Source organism: Protopterus annectens, chromosome 8.part0 (assembly GCF_019279795.1).
Source record: "Protopterus annectens isolate FY-2018-M chromosome 8.part0, PAN1.0, whole genome shotgun sequence".
Taxonomy (NCBI): Eukaryota; Metazoa; Chordata; order Ceratodontiformes; family Protopteridae; genus Protopterus; species Protopterus annectens.
Window position 1 is genome coordinate 466,949,225 of NC_056741.1, and position 19,932 is coordinate 466,969,156.

Below are 19,932 nucleotides of genomic sequence, written 5' to 3' on the forward strand. Positions count from 1 at the left end.
AGGGTAGAGAACTGCAAATGTTTTAAGCTTTTTCCCTCTAAGTCTTAACAAGATGAAATCACAAATTAATGGACGAGCCATGTTTTGTCAACTTAGATCCTGATAGGTCCTGTTCCAACGTCCATAATTTCTGAAAAACAAGATAATCTTGCAGGGCAATTCAGTGTTATTTATTCATATAACTAAAACTTATACAAAAAGGGCACTAGTACATGTTGCTGTCAATGAAGACAAAAAAAGGCACTGTGAGTGTTTGTCAGCAAGTAAAATTTGTGGTTTACCATCGTATGGTCGACCGGTGGATGGTCGAGCACGTATGTCCGAAAGGAGTGCGGCAACATCCCACAATCGTGAATTTGACCCCTGTTAGCACTCGTTTTTGGATGTAGAGCAGTCAGAAATGTCGATTTCAGTGTTTTTGTGACATTCTGACCATTCAGCATGCCAGGATTCGCTAATAAAATTTGCACATATACAGGTTAGAGTACTGTGTGCTCGACCATATGATGGTAAGCCAAAATTTGTATTCCAGGCTGAAATTTATAAACTGTAGCAGTGACAGAGAGAAGTCCTAAATCCAAACACTTTCTAAATGAAAGTATGAAATTAGGAAAGAAAACAGAAACAGGAAACTTCTTCATACCAAAGCAGAATGGCTGGAAGGTAGAAAGGAAGAAAGAAAATTAACAATCCTTCTCAATTTTTTTTTTTAAATAAGATAGTTAAAGAAGCCTGTGTCCATCAAAAAAAAAAAGAAAAATGATTAAGCAGGAAAAAGATGGAGAAATGGGTGGGAGTGGCACTTTATGTAATAAAGAAGGAGGGAACAAGCAACCTGGTAAGATTTCCATGCCAGGCAGTACCTACACTTGTGGAGTAAGTCCTAACGGAGCTTTCTGGTTCGGATGATTAGGACTAAGTCACTACATTATAAAAGCACATTGTCACTGAATACTAAACAAGAATGCATTTTAAAAATGAATTTCTTTCAGCTCAGAGACTTGTATTACACCTCATTTGAGCACCATGTCACAATTCAGAATATTTTTATTTTTTTTATGCAGAACAGCGTAATTTTCAAGTGCAATGTGATCATCCTTTAGAAATGTGGCAACAGTCCAGCATTATATATGCATTAATAAGTATCTGGAATTAAATGTGCAATGATACTCACCAGGGTTCCAGTCAATAGCATTATCAACAGGTCCTGTCACTTGATATTTATCTGTGTAGCGTTCAATATCTAAAGGCAGGAAAGAATAAAGTGTTTGTTACTAACAGGTAATGTGTCTTTTTTTTTTTTTTTGCTCTGACTATCACTAGACCATAAAGTCTCCTTCCCACTATTTAAATGGTTAGTTCATTCCTCTAGGAATGAGAGCTCTACAGCCCAGTCATTTCCTTAGAGGGGAGAGTTGAGTCAGCTGGGAGTGCCGTCATCTATATGGGAGACTGAGGTTTTCTAACTGAGCCCTAGTCTCACAGCATATGTTCAGTAATACATGAGTTGGTGTGCAATAGGCATTTGTAAGAAGTGTCATTTACTTACAGCCAGTGCTCCTATGTGTACCCTATGTATGCACTCTCACAGTCCCCCCCCCTAAAAAAGGGCTAAAATAAGCTACTTCATTCCTCTAATTCCCCATATCAGTTCCTCCAAGTGCTGCAGCTGCTAAATAAATCTCTGGTCACCTGGGTAGTATTCAGGACTTTACCTCTCTATGCCAATGGAGCTTGCTCACAACCCATCCATTTTTAAAATTCAATAGTACAAAAAATGTAACAATTAAGATGTCATTAACAAGAACACACATTTAGCATACCTACTTGTCCAATGCAGTGACCTTCAGAAAGTATTTCAGTAATTAGTGTGTTTCAGTACTTACAAACTCTGTTACAACTGATATGAAAGAAACCATGCAAAAACCCACATCCCAGATGCAATACAACAATTCAGCCTCTGCCGTTACCCCAGTTATTTGGTGAATACACAAAATAAAGATAACCACACATCCATTACTAACCTACGGTTGTGACTACCCTACCATATTGAAATTGCTTCTTTCTAAAGTCATTTCTATCCCAAGCCCTTGTGTTTGGTTACTAAGTTTCAACACCACATAGGACTCTGTCTTCACTCGCACTCAACAAAGCAAGTTGCTCCTGCATGGAAAGTGTGGAGGAGCTTTATTCACACAAAATGAAACAAGCTTTAAATAAGTGCAGTTTGACAGTCTAAATCCAGTCAACTGGAATTTCAGATTGTAGTCGAAGACTAAGCCATATTAAATAGCAAGCTATGCATCCAGAAAATGAGAGCAGTCTCTAAGAATAAATGCCAAAGCAAAACCACCCCATGCCTCGGAATCACAATCCGACTTGCAAAGCAAAGTGAAACAATGAAAAAATAACCAGGTCATTGCCTCACCAATATCCCAACTGTGATTCCTCTACAAAGGCTTCCAAGGCCTTAGTACCAGAATAATCTTATCAGCACCATGACAGCAAATCTAACACAAGTGGCTATCAATTAAGAAAATGCCATTTCCTGCTCGGGCACCAAACTGTTAAAGCCAAAGAAATAAACAGTTGTTTTGAGTTTTTAATGTCTTTAGCGCTGGAAATATATGCTCCAAATTGCGGCCTATGAGTCACAAAGTGCAGAACCCCTTCCCCGGAGTTCTGAAGAAGACAGAAACAAAAGGCCAAGGCCACAGCATCTTCGTTTAAATCAAATTCCGATATGACTGACATGAGGGAAGGAGTAGTAGGCAAAACCGCCTTTTCCTTAGGGAAAGTGGAAAGGGTGAGGAAGGTCTACAAGTCTGATACTCTTCCAGTCACAGTCACTTCCACAAATACAGTTGTTTTCCAGAATGTAACTGGAGAACCAAAGAATCAAATTTCAATAGAGAATTTGTCAACTTTTTTAGGAAAAAAATTGAAATCCATGGACAGATCTACCTTCTTGCAAAGCATAAGACATAGTACTAAAAGTCTTTGTACGTTCTGTATCCTTCATCCTTACAAAAGACCAGTACTTGCAGTATTTCAGAGGGGATGGGTAAACTCTGCAGTACAGACACACGAGATTTTTTCCTATACCATTTACTGCATCCTCCTCACTATACTGTTTACCTAATAGCTGCAGGTGTCTGTAGAAGGGAGCACATCTTCTGTGGCTGTTTTTGACAGTACTGATTCTGCATACCAGCACTGGGGTAATGGCAGAGGCTGAACTGTTATACTGCATCTGGGATGTGGGACGGTTTTGTTCATATCAGGTGTAAAATAGAATTTAAATGCTGAAACACACTAATTGCTGAAACCTCCTGCAGTTTGTGAACGTCTTTGTTTAGGATTTGATTTTTTTGTACTGCTTTTTTTTCCTAACACAGGCAGTCCTAGGTCCTCAATTTCTTCTCCCATCCAACAATCCCACTATCTTTTTACATTTAAAGGTGCAGAAGTAGTAGTTGCTCCTCCATTCACCTACAGTTTTTTATAACAAATGCATATCCAAGAATATGCTAAAGCCTATCCTTATAGTAAAAGTCTTCTTACAGCACAATTTTCTATACCGCAAGAAAAAAAAAAAATTATAAAACGCATATTAAACTAGCAACCACTAGTGACAAAATGATCTTCATACTGCAATTAGTACCTGTATATAAAATAGGCAGTAAAATGGTTAAGACCAAAACAAAATATTCTAAGTATTTTAGTTGGATTTTCCTTCTGGTAGAACATTCCAACTAGTGTATGTGTGTGGCAAAAGATTACTTTTTGATCTGGAGCCAAGCTTGATCATAATGTCTCCTGCCCTCCACAGCATCAGTCACTTAAAGACCTAATTTTTTTAGATCCCATGCTTCTACAAGAAGTAAGAAGGATATTTCTAGGTAAGCAGCTGTGATTCATTAGTATAAATTCTCACCCTCTAGGTAACTCACCATCAGTGCAGGCTAAATGAAAGGCAATGTTCTAATTGGAAATAAAATACAAATGTAAACACATAAAACAACAAAAATTAAAATACAAAATAGTTTAGCAACATTACCTTACAACTAAACGTTTTCAAATCAAACCACAGTATGATGCTATCTTCGACACTTTTTTCCTGACCAAACTTAACTACATTATTCACTTACTCATGTCATAATCTTCATATTCCATCAGCTCTCATAAGTCACTCATCCAGGTTACTGTAACAAAAGAAATGACAGAACACACAGATCTGCTGAAGGACTAATAATCATATTCAAAACAACCTGAAATTTTCTACAGAAGCAATTAACCAGGCATCCAAGGTTAGCAGACTTGTGGCTGCAGGCACATCAGTCCAGCTGATTTATGTAAAAATACTAAATATTTTTATAATACATGTTGCTTCAAATGATACTGCATCTGCAGTAGAAGAAACACAGCAGTAGCTTTCACTGTGTAGCGTTGTTGCCTCACAGCAAGAGGTTCTCCCGTTCGATTCTTGGCTGGAGTACGGGGAGTGCCTTTTGTGTGGAGTCTGCATGTCCTCCCCATGGTTGGGTGGGCGTTCGAAAGACATGCGTAAATGGGCATGCCTTCGTTGAAGGTTGAATGTCGAACTGGCACCTCGCCATTCGTCAAAATCTACTGCCAATCATTAGTGGACCAGAGTTCCGCTGTGGCGACCCCTAACCGGGAAAAGCCGAAAGACAACAACAACCACCTAATAAAAATAATTGTAGGTGACAATCAAAGTGGAGCAACAGTTCAAGCAGAAAAAAGTTCAAAGACCTAACTCCTCCACAAATGCAACCTTTACGCTATGCCCCACTCATAAAAGACATCTATCCACATATAAACCCAGAAGGAAGAATCGATCTTTGACTAGATCCAAGTTTCCTCTAACCAAAGCATCATTGCCCACAAGTTGACTAGATTAACTGCAGAGCAGCTTCCCACTTTGACACTGAATGCATTGATTTACTGATATGAAACAATTATACACAGTTGGTCTCCTCCTACTATGAGCTTATATTTACCTGATTTAGTTTTAACTAATCGTATGGAACTTACTTCAGAGACAAAAGAAAAAAGCCCACTTGGTAACTCAGATCACATTGGACTAGACTTCAATAAAGCTTCCACCCTCACCAACCATTGACCACTATAAATTCTTGGACAGAGGAATGGTGGAGCAAAAAATAGACTGAATCGTGCTGTGTGTGTGTGTGTGTGTGTGTGTGTGTGTGTGTGTGTGTGTGTGTGTGTGTGTGTGTGTGTGTGTGTGTTCATAGGTTCATAGGTAGATACTAGGCTATCTGCCCTAGAGCATTTATAAACCTAGCCACAGTGTATCTGGCTTCCGCCTCCCTATTAGATTAGCCTACTGTGCCTCTGTAAAGCAGGTCACAGAAGGTACCCTTTTAAGATTAGTTTACTGTGCCTCTGTCTAGCAGGGACACAGAAGAGATCCCAGGGGTATAGGTTCATAGGTAGATACTAGGCTATCTGCCCTAGGGAAAATAAACTGCCTTTGTGAGGCTCAAACTCAGGACCCTGTACACTATAGTCACAGTAGTTAACCACTAAGCCATCATAGCAATTGTGTGCGGGGGGGGGGCATGATGCTTGACAAAGTCTGCTCGAGATCTGTACTGAAACTCTAGTAGGCATAAGGACAACTTAAAACCTTGGGATGGCAAGGGTGCCTGAAACTGCCATGGTGGAACACTATAACAGAAAGAATGTTAAGAATAAAATGGAAGCAGTACAACATGTGTAAAAATATAACACAAGGATTAACAAAAATGGTTACATGATCATCAAGATTGTTAAGGTGGACTACAGCACATGCCAAATGAAAATTCATAGACTCCCTACTATTACTTAAGGATAGCAGAAAGTCCTGCTTTAAATATGTGAACTCTCAGTAAAAAGCAGTAGACCAGATTAGACAGATGTTTAATACCATCACGGTGCTCACTGACGTGTCTGAAACTGTGGACAGATTTAACAAATGTTTTGCTACACAGTCTTGTGACACGTAAAAACACAACGAGGCTTGTACCCTCACCAGCTACAGACAGCTACAACTTCTTGGACAGAGGAATGAAGAAACATTCTTGATCTCAAAAACAGTACTGAATCATACTGGGGAGGGGGGCATGAAGCTTGACAAAATCTGCTTGAAATCTGTACTCAAAATTTAGTAGGTATAATGACAACTTAAACCCTTGGGATGGCAAGAGCACCTGAAACTGCCATGGTGGAGCACTAGAATAAACAGAATGTTAAGAGCAAAATGCAGGCAGTGCAACATGTGTAAAAACTACAACACAAGAATCAATAAAAGTGGTTAAATGATGCATCAAGACTGTTAAGGTGGGCTACTGTAGATGTCAAATGAAAATCCGCAGACTCCCTAATATTACTTAATGATAACAGAAAGTCCTGCTTTAAATATGTGAACTTTCAGTCAAAAGCAGTAGTCCACATTAGACAGATGTGTTATAACATCATAGTGCTCATTGACTTGTCTGAAACTGTGGATAGGTTTAAAAATGTTTTCCTACACAGTATTGTGACTTGTAAAAATGCCCAGCAACCACTACCGAAACAGTTGAATAATCTTCAGCCAGGGTAAAATGCATGTCAAGCAAGAGAAACATGACCTATCAGGTCCTATGGAATTGCTATTTAACTGTAGCCTCCAAATAGGCTTCATGACTCATGAATGGAAAGCAGCAACTGTCATTCCTTTGTCAAAGGTGGGTCTTCTACAGACCCTGGAAGCTACAGATCCATAAGTCTCATTAGTCTCATATGTAAAGCAATGGAAAAAATTATCATGGAAATGATCCATAATGACATCATAAACATCCAGACACTGGATCCAACCTAGTTTGGTTTCATCAAGGGCAGGTCCTGCCTGCTCAACCTGGTGGATTGTTTTTGAGAAGGTCACCAAAGCAACAGATAAGAGCAAAATGGTTCACACTGCCTACCGTAACCTGGCCAAGGCATGTGACACAAAACCCCACTCAGTCACTGTTGACAAACTAAAGAAGTTTTGTATAATCCCTTATATTACCTGGTGGATATACAGCTGGCTCACAAGACAGGACCCAGAAAGTTAGAATTAGGGAATTCACCTCTATAAAGAGGCCAGTCACAAGTGGAACCCCTCAGGGATCAGACCTGGGACTGCTCTTTTTTGGCATTTATTTCTCGGAAGTCAAGGCCAATGTCAATGGTTCTGGCCAACTAAATTTGCAGATGACTGCAAATCAGGAGCAGTCATAGAATCCCCCACTGACATAAATGTTCTCCAGGAAGAGCTGACACAGACAAATAACTGGTGTCAGAGCCATGGACTAAAACTAAATGCCAAGAAATGCATAACAGTATCCTTCGAGGAAGTCATCCAACTCTGGTAACTATCATGGTGTGAACACAACCCTAAGAGATGACCCAGTAGTCAAGGACTTGGGACAGACATAGACAGTAATCTAGCCTTTGACCATCACTTGTCTACAGTAGTGAGGAAATCACTCTATGTTGTGCAACGTATAAACAAAGGTATGGCATCTAAGTCCAAGGAAGTCATTCTTCCAATGTATTCAGTATTCATCAGACCTATCATTGAGTACAGTGTCCCCTTTGGTATGCACCTAATCAGTCCTATCCAATAATTGGAAAATCCACAGAGGTTCCTACTATAAATAAGTAACATGTCCTATGCAGGCTGCCTCAAGGCCTTATCCCTGTATTATGTCTTCTACAAGCCATTTAGGGGAGATCTATGCCTGGCAGATAAGATACTGTCAGACTCCACCTTGATGGACCTTCTGCATATCTGCAAAACAAACAGCACCAAAATTACCCCTTCTTAAGACTTAAACCTTGCCTATGGTATAAAAAGGACCTGCTGGAGAGACAGATATATATCCCAGAGACTACCCCTTCTCTGGAACAGGCTCCTCATCCATATAAAGCAGAGTACCTCCCTAACCCAATTAAAGTGTAACTTGGACAACTTGAAGGGAAACAGGAAATTCAACCCTGGTTTGGCACCTATGCCTTTAATGGACACAGGCATGTTGAAAATGGTTTATCTCCCAAGCCCCTGCTTACACTTATCAACGATACCAGAACTTGTCAGAGATTTGGAATGCATGAGTAGGCGAGAAAAGGCACTTATGGTCATTAGTCTAGTAAACACCTATAACACCTATGCTCATTTTTTACCATATGAAATGAAATCCAATGTTAGAGGGACCTGTTTTTTTGTTCACTGAGACTTCTGTATTACACTCTTTGCCTGTACTCTTTCAAGTGGGGAAGAACTGTCCAAGTCCAAGCTGCCTCACTGTTCGGAGTTTTTTTATTCCTCCCAGTGTGTGGAAACCACATGGTTCTTTGCTGATGCAGCCATCAAAACTGTACTATTCTTTCACCACAATATGTCCAGGGTGTGCTGCAATGTCACTGACGTGAACAGGCTATCCTTTTGCTTGGTTGAATTTGGGTAAGTTGATTTTCATAAGATTACTAATGAAGTTTTAGAAATGTGTTTTTCACTGCACCCAACTTACTGTGTACTGGATCCTTTTATTCTCTCTCTCTCTCTCTCCATGTTTACTTGTGAAGGTGGTACAAATCTCAGATATTGTGGATACAGTTAGATCATTCCTCAGAATATTTTTGCAAAGTAGCAAAAACTTTTCAAAAGACTCTTGAGCACATCTAGCATTTCAAGGAAAGATTCAAAATGTGGGATTCATTGTACTGTTGGAGCATATCTAAAGAAGTCCTAAACATACAGTGGGATTGTTTCACAATCTAGAAAGGCTAGTGTAAACTGAAAGAAATTGCTGTGGTCTGGTTAGGAAGAAAGGTACAATACTGCTTGAAAATAATTCCTCCAGGAAGTGTACTAGGAGGTCTAAATACCACCAAATAACAGAGAAGTATTTAATACAATCTGTTAAACTAGAGCTAGTGAAAGCCTGGCAGGGAGACTTAAGCTTATCCCACAAATGAAAAGGCATAAAAACCTCTGAGAGGAAGCAACTCAAGACATTCAATGTGTGAAGGTGTCTTACAGATCCGAGTATATATAAACAGTGTAAGTGACTTGCTTTTGATGCCAGTAAATGAATGTAGTAAGTTAATCAAAACATTATTTACTACTAATAGCTGTCCATGATAACTCATAAATGTTTGCTTAGCACTTGTTTATTCATCATGTGAGATGCTTCTCTAGTCTAGACTGTGCTATTTTATTGATTTTCAGACATTAGTATTAGAATCATTTTCATTTTATGGCCTGCATTTCTGGTGCTCTATCATTGTTTTTACTAATGCAAACTTAATAAAAACAAGTATGCTAAAAAAATAAAATGCACAAGTGGACATGCTATTTTGTAATGCTTTGCTGCTTTCCGTAATGATGATCCACCATTAACTCTTTCCCTCCAATGAAACTCTGGAAGTTTGCACTGTAACTTTCAATGGGAGGAGACCAAGCTTTTTTGACAGAAAATTATGTCATCACATTTTATACAAATGTTCATATCTCTGAAACCAAAGAGGTTACTAAAAAAGTGTAAATTCCAAACTCTTCAGCGCAAACTATTTTATAGTGATAGCATTCCTTAGGTTATAGGTCTTAAACAGGATTTTATGTACTACAATAAAAACATTAACTACTACATTGCTAATATTTTATAAACAACTTACAATATCTCCACAATCACTCGAGTTGCACATATACTGTCAGTCACAAGTTGTTCATCCCGCAAACAGCTTTCATATGAGGCTAAGTAGTTCTGTCTGTGCTACTTGGTTGTTTAGATATTAAAAAAACATGAAATTTATGACAACATAAATAAATATTATATAGAGAATAATTAATAGCTCTTTATCTTCACTTCACAGAGGTCAAATATAACTACAGTTGTGTTTGCCACCATGAAAATTTTACAATGAAATCTTTAAATATTTTGTTTCTAACATGGTTTTGGAATTATTAATGCAAATATTAGCAAACAATATTTCATGCCTACAGGCATCAGTAGGATGTAACTGCAGAAGCACCTGGATGTGTCACTCAATGTAATGAGTTAATAAGCTGTTCATTAATAACCTTATGAAAATTATCTTGCCTAGATACAACCTAGCAAAAGGCTATCCTGTTCGCATCAGTGACATTTCAGCACATCCTGGACATATCATGGAGAAAGAACAGTTTAGTTTTGGCAGCTGCATCAGCAAAGAACCATGTGACTTCCTTACACTGGGAGGAATAAAAAAAAATTCTGAGGGGGAAACAGACTGCTGCTCTATAACAAATTCTTAGGCTCTTGGTTGGCATTCAGGTCCTGCAATGCAATACAGACATCAACATTTTCTGAATGCAACATATTAGCTGCTGCCTGCATATGATACCCATAGTAATGCTTACAAGGTTTGCTAGGCTGTACTACCTACCTTTCTTTGGAGCAGCAGGCTTGACATAATAAGGTAGGCTCTTCATGGCACCTCTTAACTCCTGCTTGAGTGCCAGCATGTATTCTACTTCTTCACCAGTCTGGAGTGGAACCGGTTTATAGTCCAAAGCCTGGTGATGACAGAAATGCAGCAGTTTGCAAAAATTTATTTACACAAATGTTTACATGATTCATCACCAGTATGCCACCATGGATACCAAGGGGCCAAAACAGTATTACATATCTTTGAAACAAAATGTGTTCCGAGCCAGCAACATTACAGTATGAATGCTTTTTTTACAACTATACCCAGTTTTAGATCACTCCAAACACATGCAGAAGTCAATTATTACAGGACAGCAATATTTCTGTTTGTCTCTTGTCTATCTGTGTTAAAAGAGTCTAAGAAGTTTTGTTTCTATCTACTGCTAATACAAGTTAAAGAACAAACTGTTTGGGTTATATAAAATTTTAGCTGAAAGAAATGCAGCAGGCCATGATACCTAATCAGCATGCTCCCCAACTACAGATGATTTGCAACCAGTTTTTGCACATACCTATAGTCTTTCTTTTTCTTTTGGGATAACAGGATGGTTTCATGATCTGCAAATTCAATTTACTTGATATTCTCTTGTTTCATTTTACTATTACTTCCTGCTCACACACTTTGACTCTCCACAGACGTTTGAGGGCAGTACTTCCTGTCTTTGCATCATCACTCTTGTCACTTTGATGATGCAGAGTTGGATCTTTCCTGCACTAGTGGGCTGGGTCTTTTTCCTTTGTTTTTTTTTTTTTCTTGTACATAAATATCATGTTATTTCTTCTCACAGGCTTAAGTGCAGTATGTCTGTTTATTAATGGAGCAGGTTTCATATTAGCATGCGTTTTCAATGATTTACTACAAAATTGAAAGGTTTACGAGGGATGGAAAGGGTAAAAATATGAGGCAAACTCAGGAGAGTTCTGCAAAAATCATAACAGATGAAAGGTAAGATTGAGTGACATTAAGCAAATTAGAGGTAATTAAGAGTTATAGACTTTGTTTTACACATGATATGCTTATGTGACAGTGAAACAGAAACAGCATTCAATATTGTTTTTAAATAAAAGGGCCACAGAATGTGGGTGTGAAAACCAGATAAACCAACAATTTGTAACTAACCTTAAAACTGAAAATTAGACAAAAGATTACAAATAAAACTACCCAATCTAAAAATTCTCTCTCTGTATATCTTTCATCCTCTTGTGGACAAGATAATGGACTCTGGTGATCCCAATGTGATGCTAGCACATCGGCAAGGAAGCAGAACTTTCTTCAGAGTAATAAGTAAGGGTGGAGCATGTTATGGGTATGGAGGGCATTTATTGGAGAAGATCTTCTTTAAAAAGAAAAGTAAGAATGCAAACTTAAATGACATAAAGGCTGCCAAGATCAGCAATTATAGAAGAAATGCACTTTGAGAACACACAGGCTTACTTAGATTTTTGTCAGTCTGCACATGATTGTTGAGTAACGCTCAGTCAAGCTCAAATTCAGATTTGTTACAGTGCCTTCAACCTTGCCACTCTACATGAACTATGGCAAACATAATATGATACATACAGTAACTTCACAAACAGATTACACCACATAATTACATTACATAAGACAGGGCTCAAAGCATACTAGACCTATAAAGTGCTAAAGGAATATGGTAGAAAAATATCAGCCAAGTGAAGTGCATGTCAGCTTAAAAAAGTATGACTTAATGGACCACTGGAACCATTCAGAGTCAGGGACTCTCGGGCAGATTTACTAGGTGTGGTTCTGCTAATCAAAGGAACAGATTCTAAAACATTTCGACTGTTCCTTTGGAATCAGTGGCAACCTCATGATGGCAGAGTAGAGGGAACAATACGGCAGATCTTCAAGGTAAGGAGACACAAGTCACACAGGATCAAGAAGACCAAGTAGACCGTGACCAAAACTGTATAGATGACTCAAGATCTCTCAACCAGTGCAAACTTCTCAGAATCAGCATAATATGAAGGTATCAAGGTACTGCCATAACTACCCAAGCCATAAATTTTTGCACTAGCTGCAGATAATCTAGATTAAGGTCAGACAGGCCCAGGTACAGGACATTGCTAGAATCAAGGAATGAGCAGACCATGGCATACACAACCACAGGGAGATCTGTAAATGGTACAAGGTGCTTAATGAGTGCAATGATCCTAAGATGGAAACAAGAAGCTCTGAAGGCAGCTGAAACATGGTACTTAAGAGTCAGTCCACTAACCCTAAACTTTGTACCTTCAACACAGATTCCAGGTTGTAATCACTAAAGGCAATGGTACAGCAAAAAGGTGGAACAAGACAATCCCATGACATGGTGTGCAAAATCAGAGTTGCCATCTTAAAGTTGACTAATTATCCGACCGTGGATTCATTTGAAATCAGCAGCTAAGTTGTTTATGACAGACACAGATTCCTGCGGGAAGGAAAGGCAAAGCTCTATGTCATCAATGAACTTGTTCTTCTCTCCCTGAATAACGTCTCCCAGAGGAAGCACAGACATGGTGAACAAGAGAGACAAACAGAACAAAATGGAGCACCACACGTGCCAAAGTAAGTAGAAGAGGAATAAAAACCTGAAACTACTCCTTGCATCTGTTCACACAGGTAAGAGGCAAATCAATCAAGGATTACTCCTGTAATGCCAAAGTAATGATGAAGTCCATCTGGGAGGATCCCACAATCAACCATGTCTAAAGCTGACAAAAGCTCTAACAGGACCAAAACTGTATAAAGGTTTGAATCCCTCACCATAAGGAGAACATTAAAGACCTTAGTCCGGATGGTTACAGTGCTATGGACAGACCAAAAAACAGAAGGGGATAAGTCATAATTACTGCATGTAGATCCAGTTGTAAACAAACCACCATCTCTAAAACTCTTCCAACAAATTAAATGCTCGAGACTAACCTATAATCATCCAGATAATCAGAACCTAAGCATGCTTTTTTAAGGATGGGATTACCCACAGCCACCTTTAAAACACACTGAAAACCTCTCTACTAAGGGAAGATGACATGATCTGGTAGATAGCTGGGCCCACCACCTTCAGGCAGGATATCACCAGTCTATTTAAGTATATTTATTCACAGAGTCTATTTTATGCAAGTAGCTCAAACTTGCACCGTATCATCTATTTTTTCCTTTGCATGCCCTTTGGCCCCATGATGTACTTGTGACCACAATGCCCCCCCCCCTCCAATCCTGCTCTGACTCATTTATTCCCTCTGCTTCCAGAAGCCTTGGGAGGCAAGAATTAGCAGTTATCATGTGGGAAGTTAAGAGACTTTTTGTTCTATTCCTAACCTTTCCACTGTTGCCTGGAAGGGTACAGATTTCTACAGTGCATGCCTGTACACATCTGCTAGATGTAGCTACACACTGATGTTCTCCGTGCAGGCTTACCCCCTCCCCCATCTCTCACTTCTTCAAATTGTGCATATACCTGCACTTTGACCTACTGACAACACTACAGCTGCACAAGCCAATGCTGTTCACTCGCACCCATAGGTAACTACCAGACTACCTGCCCTTACAGGCCATTTTAAGCCTAGCCAATTTCCATTTTTTTCTTAAATTAACCTATCGCATTTGGTGCTGGACCAACCTTACCCATCCCATGGCTGATAAAGATATACAGTGGATATAAAAAGTGTATACATCCCTGTTAAAATGCTAAGTTTTTGTGATATAAAAAAATGAGACCACAATAAATCATTTCAAAACTTTTCCCACCTTTAATGTGACCTATAACCTGTACAATTCAATTGAAAAACAAACAAATCTGTAGGGGAAAAAATAAAAAACGTACAATAAGCTAGTTGCATAAGTGTGCACACCCTTTAACTAATACTTTGTTGAAGCACCTTTTGATTTAATTACAGCATTAAGTCTTCTTGAGTACACACCTGCCATCAATTAAAGAGACTCTGACTAACCCGAAATAAAGTTCAGCTGTTCTAGTAGAATTTTCCTGACATTTACATAGTTGCCTTCTATAGCAGAAGCCATGATTCGCAGAGAGCTCACATAACATCAAAAGGATCTCATTGTTGAAAGGTATCAGTCAGGAGAAGGGTACAAAAAATTTCCACAGCATTGGATATGCCATGGAACACAGTGAAGACAGTCATTAAAAAGTGGACAGAATATGGGACAACAGTGATGTTGCAAAGAACTGGACGTCCCTCCAAAACTGATGAAAAGACAAGATGAAAACTGGTCATGGAGGCTGCCAAGGGATCTACAGCAACACTGAAGCAGCTGCAGGAATTTCTGGCAAGTACTAGTTGTGTACTACATGTGACAACAACCTTCCATATTCTCCATGTGTCTGGACTATGCGGTAGGGTTGCAAGATGGAAGCCTTTTCTTACACAGAAAAACATCTAGGCCTGGCTAAAATTTGCAAAATAATACATCAAGTCTCCCAAAAGCATGTGGGAAAATGTGTTATGGTCTGATGAGACCAAGGTTGACTTTTTGGCCACAATTCCAAACTGTAGCAAAAACAACACTTCGCATCACCAAAAGAACACCAGCCCCACGGTAAAGCATGGTGGTGGCAGTATCCTGCTTTGGGGTTGCTTTTCTTCAGCTGGAACTGGGGCTTTAGTCAAGGTGGAAGGAATAAGGAACAGTTCCAAATACCAGTCACTTTTGGCCCAAAACCTTCAGGCATCTGCTAGAAAGCTGAAGATGAAGAGGAATTTCACCTTTCAACATGACAATGACCCCAAGCATACATCCAAATCAACAAAATAATGGCTTCACCAGAAAGAAAATTAAGTTTTGGAACAGCCCAGCCAGAGCCCAGACCTAAATCCAGCAGAAAATCTGTGAGGTGACCTGAAGAGGGCTGTGCACAAGAGATCCTCACAATCTGATAGATTTGAAACACTTTGCCAAGGAAGATTGGGCAAATATTGCCAAGTCAAGATGTGCCATGCTGATAGACTCCTACCCAAGAAGACCAAATGCTATAATTAAATCAAAAGGTGTTCAAAGTATTAGTTTAAGTGTGTACACACTTATGCAACCAGCTTATTGTATGTTTTTCATTTTTTTTATTTTTTTCCCCTAACAGGTTTATTTGTTTTTCAATTGAATTGTAAAGGCTATAGGTTACATTAAAGGTGGGAAAAGTTTTGAAATGATTTATTGTGGTCTCATTTTTTATATCACAAAAATCTGGCATTTTAACTGGGGTGTGTACACTTTTTTTTATATCCACTGTATACTACTCCTAGTGAGGAAAAACTGGGACTATACCATAGATAATTTGAAGTACCTTGTGCATGGGATAAAGCATATAGGTGCTGCCTTTTCTCCATTAGTAGCACAGATGGTAGTCTTCTGGTACATTTTCTGTTTCCCATCCATATATCCAGATTACGTTTGGATTTGAACAGGGATGAACTTTGTTTTACATGGATAGGGAATCTGTTCCAGTGCAGTGGCGTCCTATGAGAGATAAACCTCTTCCTCCAAACTGTTCTATTTATGGTGTGGAAGAGATTCGGATCCCTACACTGAGTATTCCTGATGCCATATGACTTATTGATGTGCAGTAAATCCATCAGTATTGGCTTGGAAGATGATGTTTTGCATGCCCGACACAGGTCACCTGTTAGCAGTCTGTAGGATATTGAGTACAGTGAAATGGCTTTGAGTCAATCAATGTAGGGCTTGTTGTTTGGACCTTGCATCCTTTTAGTAAAACATCTCTGTTGGCATTCCATTTGCTACATGTGTCTGGACAGATGGGCATTATATTCAATGATTGGCCTAAAGAGAGCTGCATAAAGAAGGACAATAGCATCTCTGGATCTAGACACAATTCCTTTGTCTATAAGCTGTGTAGTACAGAAGGACATTTTTACAACAATGGACATGTTGGTTGATAGGTCACCGTCTACATAAGTTCCCCAAATCCTAAATAACGGTGTCAACTCCTAGGGACATAGTGTCATTGTGGCAGTTCTCCTGGGGTAGATAACTTCCCAAAGGATACAATAATCCATTGTTTGGTACTTAGTTTCTGCCCATGATTTTGGCACATTTATTTATTTGGGGTAAACCTTCCTGCCAGACAGCTAAATCATTTGGTGATTCAATGACTGGGCCTACCTTGCAACATCTGCAAACTTAGACAGCCAGAGCCCTTAAGTATTGGCATTTACATCAGAGAAGCACATGCCAAACAGAACAGTACAGAACCCTGGAAGCCACCACTGGTGACTGGTCTCTTTGTGGAGATAAGTACCACTATTTTGATTTCTTGCATCCTATCTGTAGGTATCTTCTCTGAATGTAAGATTGTACTTAGTGAGGGTATCAGAAGGATCAGTGCTAGGCTCTCTCCTGTTTAGCATTTATTTTGCAGACGACATCCAAGTCAATACCCTGAAGTGTGCTTGACCAAGTTTGCTGATGACTACAACCTCAGACTTTTCAGATACTAATGTTAAAACAGCTACAGCAAGAGTTGGAATATGCACATACCTGGTGTTCCTAAAACAGTATCAAGCTAAATGTAAAAAAGTGCAGCACAGTAGCATTCAGCAAAAATATACTCCTACCACATATGCTATAAAATGTACTCATCTTCTGAAATACATTGTCAGAAGACACCTAGGTACTTATGTAATCAACTTTCCTAATCTCTCAATTTCATTTATTTTGCAAATGTGCAAAAGGTTCATCATAGGTTCATAGGTAGGTACTAGGCTATCGGCCCTGGGGCCTATACAAGCCAAGCCAAAAAGGTACCCTGGCTTTTGCCACCCAAGAAAATTATGTTCCTGTGCCACTGTCGAGCAGAGTCACAGAGGGGATCCCCAGGGTGAATTTCCTATTTCCCATCCAATCATCAAAATTTTTCTTGAAGAGTGCTAATGAGGAGCTTTGTTTGATATAGATAGGTAGTTTATTCCAGAGTATGGGAAGTCTCTGGGACAGGAATCTATCCTTCTGGCATGTTCTGTTTATTGTGGTGACAAGGTTTAGGTCCCTAGAACATGTAGCTCGGAGGGATTGGGATTTTTTTAAGTGGAGCATGTCCAACAGTTCTGGGTTTGACATAGCTTTGTATGTTAGGCAAAGATCACCTCTGAGTAGGCGATATGCGATGGAGTAAAGCTGGGGTTTTTTGAGACGGTCTGCGTAGGGCATCTGTTTGAGGCCGGTAATCCTCTTTGTGAGGTATTTCTGAGGCCTTTCTAGTTGTTGTAGATGTCTTGTGAGGTACATACCAAAAGGGGCGTTGTACTCTATAATGGGTCTAATGAGTGATGAGTAGAGGGGAACAATGACCTCTTTTTTCTGGATGAGAAACCTTTTGTGATGAGGTGTGCCACGTAGAATGATTTCCTGACTACTGTGGTGATGTGATTATCAAAGGAGAGACTACTGTCCACATGTGTCCCAAGGTCTCTTATCACACTTTCGGTGTTAAGTATACTACCGCCTATGTTGTAGTTCATGGGTACAGAGTTTTTACCAAAGGGGATGACAATGCACTTTTTGGCATTGAGCTTGAGGCCATGGCTTTGACACCAGACATCTGTCTCAGTGAGGCCCTTTTGTAAGATGTCCACATTGTTAGGAGTTTCGATTACTGCTCCTAGTTTGCAGTCATCTGCGAACTTCGTTAGCCAAAGACCTTCTGTGTTAGCCTGTACTTCAGAGAAGTAGATACCAAACAGGAGAGGACCCAGGACTGAAACCTGTGGTACTCCACTTGTCACTGGTCTGAAGTCAGATTTGGAGTCTGCTACTTTCACAATGTGGGTTCTGTCAGTGAGCCAGTTGGCAACCCATCTTGTGACATAGGAATTTATACCCAGTTTAGTGAGTTTATCTATAATTCCAGAGTGGGGGATGGTGTCGAAAGCCTTGGCAAGATCTAGATAGGCTGTGTGAACCACCTTACCCTTGTCTATGGCTCTGGTGACTGCTTTAAAGTAGTCTATCAGGTTTAGGAGACATGATCTGCCTTTTACAAACCCGAACTGGGTGGGGTACAGTGTTTGGAGATTACCAATGTCTTTGTTTATAAGTTTCATAATGATACATTCCATGGCCTTGCAGACCAGGCTTGTCAGGCTAATGGGGCGGTAGTTCCCAGGGTCCGTGGTGGCTCCCCCCTTGTGGAGTGGGATAACCGTCGCTGTGCGCCATTCAGCAGGCACAAAGCCTGAGGTGAGGCTATGACTGAACATGGTACTTAGGTGGGGTGCCAGTTCGTTCTGTAGTTCGTGTAGAACGCAGCCTGGGATGTTGTCTGGTCCCATGGATACTGTGTTCTTGGCTTTGGAGAGTGTGGTTTTTACCTGTGCAGCTGTGATTACAGGAACTTTGCATTCTTCCGGTATAGAGATGGGCTCTTTAGGGGGTGAGAGGGGGTAAAGTTAGCACTGAACCTATCTGCCAGGATGTTGGCAATATCAGTTGGGGTCTGTATATTTAGTGCCATTGTGCTGTAACTCAGAGCAGATCTGAGTGTTGCCATTGAGATTCTTGACATAGCTATAGAATGCTTTGTGGTTGTCTTTAGAATTAGTGGCAATTTTGTTTTTGTAACTAGTGTTGGAGGATTTTATCAGGGATCACAGCTTCTTACTGAGGCTGACCAGGGAGCACCTCCACTCGTGGGATTTTACTCTCTTTTGCAACAGTTTCTTCCTTCTGTTGTACAGTTTGTTTATGGCAGGGGACCACCAGATGGGCTTCCTTTTTTTGGAGGATAGCGTCTTGGTTCTGTTTGGGATAGCACGATCCATACACTCATGTAAGTGCTTATAAAGTGCAATTGTGTAGGATTCAGTAGTCGGAACTGTATTGTCCATCTGCATGGGTGTCGTGAAGTTCACCACTTCTGTCTTAAGAAGCATGAAGTTGGCTTTGGAGAAATTTTTTACCATGGTTTCATTAATGGGAGGTGGGGGCAGGATGTGGATATCTAGGGTAATTAGCTTATGATCGGATTGGACCAATGAGGCATTGACTTCAGGTGTGGAACACCGTTCACTCATGTTGGTAATGACTAGATCTAAGATATTGTTGCCCTGGGGGGGTGTGGATAAGTTGATCCAGGGCAATGGAGCTTATGAATTCCACAAAGCGTTGAGCGAAGGAGTTGGTACATGAGTAGTTTTCCCAGTTAATGGTGGGGTAGTTGAAATCGCCCATTATTAGGGTGTTTGGTTGAACCCTAATATTTTCCAGTACATCAAGAAAAGAGGAGGGGGAATCCTGGGGCATGGTGGGTGATCTGTAGCAAGCTACAATTTGGATTGCAGTTTTGCCCAGAGTTAGTTGCACTTGGATAACCTCTGCTACATTATGTTGAGCAACTAGCCTAGAGGTGTGGATATCCTTAATAAATATGGACACACC

At 39.9% G+C, this 19,932-nt stretch overlaps 1 protein-coding gene across 2 annotated transcripts in view; it reads right to left on the reverse strand.

The window, feature by feature from the left end:
- The window catches only part of POLR3GL (RNA polymerase III subunit GL), a 279,970-nt gene that overhangs the window by 220,748 nt on the left and 39,290 nt on the right, over window positions 1-19,932 (reverse strand). For both annotated transcript variants that reach the window (XM_044079992.1, XM_044079993.1), the window contains exons 3-4: window positions 10,477-10,606; window positions 1,175-1,243 (exon numbers count right to left, since the gene is read on the reverse strand). In XM_044079992.1, the coding sequence (XP_043935927.1) occupies window positions 1,175-1,243; window positions 10,477-10,606 (199 nt within the window). The remainder of the gene's footprint in view (window positions 1-1,174; window positions 1,244-10,476; window positions 10,607-19,932) is intronic.